Source organism: Patella vulgata, chromosome 9, assembly GCF_932274485.2.
Source record: "Patella vulgata chromosome 9, xgPatVulg1.2, whole genome shotgun sequence".
Classification (NCBI taxonomy): domain Eukaryota; kingdom Metazoa; phylum Mollusca; class Gastropoda; family Patellidae; genus Patella; species Patella vulgata.
This window is the reverse complement of record NC_065887.2, coordinates 41,907,178-41,913,794: the sequence shown is the minus strand read 5'-3', so window position 1 is coordinate 41,913,794 and position 6,617 is coordinate 41,907,178. Positions and strand designations below refer to the sequence as shown.

The window sequence follows — 6,617 nt, the reverse complement described above, 5'->3', positions numbered from 1 at the left end:
GATCCCTGCATTGGCCGAGAAAGTTCTGATTTTCCGGCATGGTTCCCCCTTGTCAGTGATGCAGGATGGAGGGCCTGACAAGGACAGCTGTCTAGTCGTTCGGATGTGCCGGAAAACCGAGATCCCATGTACATATCGGCGTGCATTGGAATTCGATATAAGAGTAGGCTGTAGTCCGCTGTCCTGGCAAAATTTCCCTCATAGCACAATGTATGGTGTATGCCCATCTTCATTAGCCCAGTTCGGAGTAGGACGTTAAACCCCATTTCATTTCCCTCGAGGAGCAACTGTAACCCCTCTCTGACTTAAGTTAAAATTATTTATTCAACTTTCAATCACTGTTTATGACGAGTATGTTTGATCCAGAAACACAAACTTGATACATTAACAAACGTTTTATAAAGGTGAATATTTTAGTTCAAACAAGCCGACAGTGAGGCTGATGTCCTCTGACGAATTCCAAAATAAATAGATGACACATTAATTAATAGCACATTTATTTCTTTCAAAAGTATCAAGCAATCAAACTGATAATCAACTATACACTAAGTTTTATCACTCTCTATCAGATAGAATCAAAGTTATCGTGTCCCAAAGCATCGACCAATGAAATTGCTTAGCTTAGCTTTAACTCAAAATGTTAATCAGTGAACTGAGTCAAGACATTCACCTAATGAACATCTACCTCAATTAAAAGCATAGTTGTTATGTTCCAAAGTCTCGACCAATCAAATTGCTTATCGCTCCTTAGTCTAAGCGAAAATTCTCATCATCGAACTTAGTCAAGGTATTGATATAATGAATTTATACTCTGCGTTTCATCACTCTCACTTAATTTAAACTAAAGTTATCGTGTCCCAAAGCATCAACCAATCAAATTGCTTATCGCTCTGCTTACCCTGAGCAGAAAATGCTCATTATCGAACTTAGTCAAGGTATTGATGTAATGAAACTATACACCAAGTTTCATCACTCTCACAGGGGGGTTGGATGGCTGAATGGTTAGCGTGCGCGCGCTGTATCATAAAGTCTGTCATTGAGTCGACTGGCATGGTTTCGAATCCCCGGTTGTACGTGGCAAGGAGTAGAGTCGCCTGTCCAACCTCGTGGGTTTTCTCCGGGTCCTCTGGTTTCCTCCCACTGCTAAAGAACCCTACGCGCAAGCGAATTATGTAAATAAAATTAAACCATGTTAGTCCCGAAATGACCTAGTTTGTGTCGAGTGGACTTAAACCCCATTTCTCTCTCTCACTTAAATAGAACTAAAGTTATCGTGTCCCAAAGCATCAACCAATAAAATTGCTTATCTCTGCTTACCGTAAGCAGAAAATGCTCATCTTCAAACTCCATCAAGGGATTCACGTAATAAACACCTATACCAAGTTTGAACATTCTAACTCGATTAGAAAGAGAGTTATTGTGTCCCAAAAAGTGTGACAGACAGAAAGGCGGGGGACAATAAGGCGAACAATAGAAATGTCATTTCCACATGTTAATGTGGGCATATAAAAATGCAAGACAAAACAAGATTGAGATATATAATTTATATTGATACTCCATTAAATATAGATTCAGTTGTTTTTATTATCAAGGTTTTCAATTTAACAGCTTGTCACATCCCAACTAGATTATCCATGAGGTTGATCTTTATTTCATCACAGTTTAGATTTAAAATTCCATTTTAATATCTATAATAAAGAAAATACAAATTTCCATTTTAATATGAAAATTATGTCCAAAAGACCAGGGAGACACAGTGACTCAATGAGTAAGGTTGGTGTAGGACACACTTCATTACCAGAAGTCCATATACGGATACAAACATTTGGTCGTAAAGTTTTTCAAATCTATCACTTCTAAATTGTATTAATATACAGCTAATTAAACAATAAAAATAATCCATTTCAATGAAGCATGGGAAGCTACGTTGGGTAAGATGTTGGGTAAGATGCTGGCTCGCTATCCTGGAGGTTGCGTTTTTGATCCCTGCATTGGCCGGGAAAGTTCATCGGGATTTTCCGGGGTGGTTTCCCCCTTGTCAGTGGTGCAGGAAGGAGGACCGGACAAGAACAGCTGTCTAGTCGTTCAGGTGAAATGAAATGAAAAACCGAGGACCCATGTATACATTGGCGTGCATGTAAAAGATCCCTTGACAGTTGGAATTTGATATAACAGTAGGCCATAGTGCCGCTGCCCTGGCAAAATTTCCCTCATAGCACACTGTATGGCATATGCCTGTCTTCATTAGCCCAGTCGTAGCAGAACAGTAGGAGGCTAAACCGCATTTGATTTCAATGAAGCATACCCTACTGTATACATGATACCAGCCAGTCTAAACACTGAAGTTTAAGTTGTTCTGACTAAATACCATATAAGATATTAACTCACCACTCTGCTCTAGTAATTTGCCTTTCCAAGATTCTTCTAAATTCTTTAAAAACTTTTCAAAAACTTCAATAGAAGCTGCCAAAGATGTCTTCTTAAAATCTGTTTATAAGCAAAATAAAATATATATATATATATATATAAAATATTGTATAACCAATTATTACAAACAAATTACTGCAGATTAACGTAATATTTGTCACAAACCAAACATTCAAGTTATCAACGTAACCTGACTGTATCTGTCTTCATTAGCCTACAGAACATTCATTATATCTGTAGCTAGCTGTACCACCCTGTGTGGCAGTGGATATTAAAACCAATAGTAACTTGTAACCAGCGGCTGCCAGGCAGGATACGCCCACATTTTCGAGAGATGGATAGAAAACGGGCTAAAACGAAAGTGATTTTTCCTACAATCAAGAGCCATAATTCAGGAAATTACAATTCGATATGTGCAAATATCGAAAGGAACCAAGATCTTTGAGTTATAAACTTACATTTCAAGTTTCAACAAAATCGGATAAAAATTGTGACCTCTATAGGGTACACAACCTTGATATACCATATTTTTATGCAATTTGAGAACGAGGGGCGGCCATTTTGTCTGTCAGTTTTGGGCCGATTTTCACGAAATTCGAACTCAGTCGTCCTTAGGGTGTAACGGTGATATAATACTACGTTTTTTTAAATCAGATCAAAATTATGACCTCTATAGGGTCCACAAGCTAAAAACACGATTTTTCGTACAATCAGGGGCCATAATTCAATAAGTTACAGTCCGATATGCGCGAATATCGAAAGGAACCGAGATCTTTGGGTTATAAACTTACATTTCAAGTTTCAACAAAATCGGATAAAAATTGTAACCTCTGATATACCATATTTTTACGCTATTTGAGAACGAAGGGCGGCCATTTTATCTGTCAGTTTTTGGTCGATTTTCACGAAATTCGAACTCAGTCGTCCTTAGGGTGTAACGGTGATATAATAATATGAATTTTTAAATCGGATAATAATTATGACCTCTATAGGGTCCACAAGCTAAAAACGTGATTTTTTGTACAATCAGGGGCCATAATTCAGGAAGTTACGGTCCGATATGCGCGAATATCGAAAGGAACCAAGATCTTTGTGTTATAAACTTAGATTTCAAGTTTCAACAAAATAGGATAAAAATTGTTACCTCTATAGGGTCACAACCTTGATATACCATATTTTTACGCTATTTGAGAACGAACGGCGGCCATTTTGTTGGTCAGTTTTGGCCGATTTTCACGAAATTCGAACTCAACCGTCCTTAGGGTTTAACGGTGATATAATAATACGTTTTTTTTAAATCGGATAAAAATTATGACCTCTATAGGGTCCACAAGCCCGCGTTTTTCATACAATCAGGGGCCATAATTCAGGAAGTTATGGTCTGATATGCGCGAATATATCGAAAGGAACCGAGATCTTTGGGTTATAAACTTACATTTCAAGTTTCAACAAAATCGGATAAAAATTGTGATCTCTACAGTGTTCACAAGCCACAAACTTGATTTTTCGTACAATCAGGGGCCATAATCCATGAAGTTACGGTCCGATACATGCCAATATCGAAAGGAACCGAGATCTTAGGGTGATAAACCTATATTTCAAGTTTCATTGAAATCGAATAAAAATTGTGACCTGTAGACTGTTCACAAACAATTGTAGACGGACGTCCGGACGGACAGACAGGGGCGACGACAATATACGTCCACATGAAAATGTGGGCATATAAAATCAAGACCAACTGCTGACAGAATGTATGAAATAAAGAAAGTAAACTAGATATAAAATATGTACCTTTAACTTTCTTGGTGGTATCTGTTGTTTCACAATTATCTATTTCATCTAACAGTTGGCTGTAAAATACATTCTATCTTAATAAATAATCAATTCTAAATTTCTACATGCAATTAACTAAGATAGGTGGCCAGGCAACGAAACATACACCCACAGCAGTTAAATCTTCTGGGCGGTCAACAAGGGTTGTCGCATATTTATTCTTTTGTAGGTAATTGGGGGCAATTACAAGACAATTTCATACAGATCAGATTATAATTTTAGTTGTTTGAGGGTTCACAAGGTTCTACAAACTGAAACAAGGGCCTTAAGTCTGGAAGTAATTTACAGAAATTGTTGAAATTTGACAGGGTTTTTCATTTTACTAATTTAAATAATGTGTATAAATTTCATACAGATCGGATGATAACTTGTCATTCGAACATTCACGAGGTTTATAAAGTAAAACAAGAGAGAGAGAGAAAGAGAAATGGGGTTTAACGTCCACTCGACACAAACTAGGTCATTTTGGGACTAACATTGGTTCAATTTTATTTTCATAATTCGCTTGTGCGTAGGGGTCTAGTAGTGGGAGGAAACCGGAGGACCCGGAGAAAACCCACAAGGTTGGACAGGCGACCCTACTCCTTTTCACGTACAACCGGGGAATCGAAACCCACAAGGTTGGACAGGCGACCCTACTCCTTTTTTACGTACAACCGGGGAATCGAAACCACGCCAGTTGACTCAATGACAGACTTTATGATACAGCGTGCATACACTAACCATTCAGCCATCCAACCCCCCAGTAAAACAAGAGCCATAAATCTAGAAGTAATTGACGGAAATTGCTGAAAATATTAAATAGACTTCTTCGTTTCACTAATCTAAAGGATGCATATAAATTTCATATAGATCGAATAATAACATTTGTCTGTCGAGCATTGACATGGTTGAACAAAGTGAAACAAGGGACATAACTCTAGACGTAATTAAAGGAAATTACTGAAATTCAATAGGCTATGTCATTGCACTAATCTAAATGACGCATATATAAATTTCATACAGATCTGATGATAACATTTGGCATTAGGGCGTTCACAAGAAATTGTGGACAACGAACTGACAGACCGATGGACGGGGGCGACGGCAATATACATCCTCATTTCCATTTGGGCGTATCAAAAGGTGCTGGCCATCATTTGAGGGATTGTTAATCCCTTGCAAACTACAATAGGGTCCAAAATAGTTCAATTCTACTCAAAACTTGGTCAACATTCAGCATCCATTACAAATGATATATAGTCAACACAACAAAGTACCACCTATCAGTTTTGCTGATTCTTTTTAAAGATACATCATGTAAGATTTAGATAAAGAGCTGGCTGTTCTTGTTATAATAGTTTAAATATAGATGAATATATTGAAATTTCACTTAAATTACTTTATTCTGAGCCAAGTTATCACTGTTTCTAGTTTATTGATTGGTTATTATTGTAACCCCAGTACTTATATATTCGAGACTTGGACTCGTTCCTCCATTTTTAAATTAAATCATTAAATGGCTGAACTGTTCTAATCTAGTTAAGATCTCAAGCATCCAATGGCATCGAGATTTGATTATGGTATTGTTATGTTAATTAATGTCCAATTAATAATTTATATAAAAATTTAAGGCCTAAAGAAATACCTACAATGGGCAGATTTAGCTCTTGAATAATGTATGTTCAATCTACTTGAATCCAATTGTAAAGATATGTTATAATTTATACAGCAATTTACCTGATTGTTGGAACTGTAAAGGGATTAAAACTATCAACTTTACTAACATCAAATGGTACACAAACACGGCCTGAAATATTCACATCAATAATATTATTCAAGTGGACCATTCATGGGTTAACTATTCAATATAAAATTATTTTGTTAAAAGAATGAGCATTGATTATAAGAAGTCATATAGTGTTCTGTTTTAAGCTTGGACTCCCTATCAATGTTGGACAACAACCCAGCAGTTTCAAAGTAACAATTGACAACCCAGCAGTTTCAGAGTAACAATTGACTTGTTTTAAACTAATGATTGACAACCCACCTGTTTTAAACTAACCACTGACAAACCACCTGTTTTAAACTAACGATTGACAACCCACCTGTTTTAAACTAACCACTGACAAACCACCTGTTTTAAACTAACGATTGACAACCCACCTGTTTTAAGCTAACTTTAAGCTAATTGGCAACCCACCTGTTTTAAGCTAACGATTGACAACCTACCTGTTTTGGGGTGAACACAGAAAGGTGATTTGAGTAAATGATTAACACCTTTACTGACATTAACATCTAATCTAGGATAACACAACTGTACCATTATTTCTTCCATTGTCATCTTCATCTTCTTATGCTGTAATATCAACCAAATA

General features: G+C 36.7%; 1 protein-coding gene across 2 annotated transcripts in view; it reads right to left on the bottom strand.

The window, feature by feature from the left end:
* Positions 1–6,617, bottom strand: part of LOC126832274 (DNA primase small subunit) — a 49,288-nt gene that overhangs the window by 30,768 nt on the left and 11,903 nt on the right. The window contains exons 9-13 of one of the 2 annotated variants that reach the window (XR_008789228.1): positions 6,472–6,598; positions 5,980–6,049; positions 4,219–4,277; positions 2,389–2,487; positions 1,363–1,688 (exon numbers count right to left, since the gene is read on the bottom strand). Coding sequence is in view for 1 of the 2 variants with exons in the window: in XM_050562992.2 (XP_050418949.1) it covers positions 1,669–1,688; positions 2,389–2,487; positions 4,219–4,277; positions 5,980–6,049; positions 6,472–6,598 (375 nt within the window). In the remaining variant the exon portion in view is untranslated. Of the gene's footprint in view, positions 1–444; positions 1,689–2,388; positions 2,488–4,218; positions 4,278–5,979; positions 6,050–6,471; positions 6,599–6,617 lie in introns of those variants that run through there. The other variant, XM_050562992.2, reaches the window with a different exon arrangement.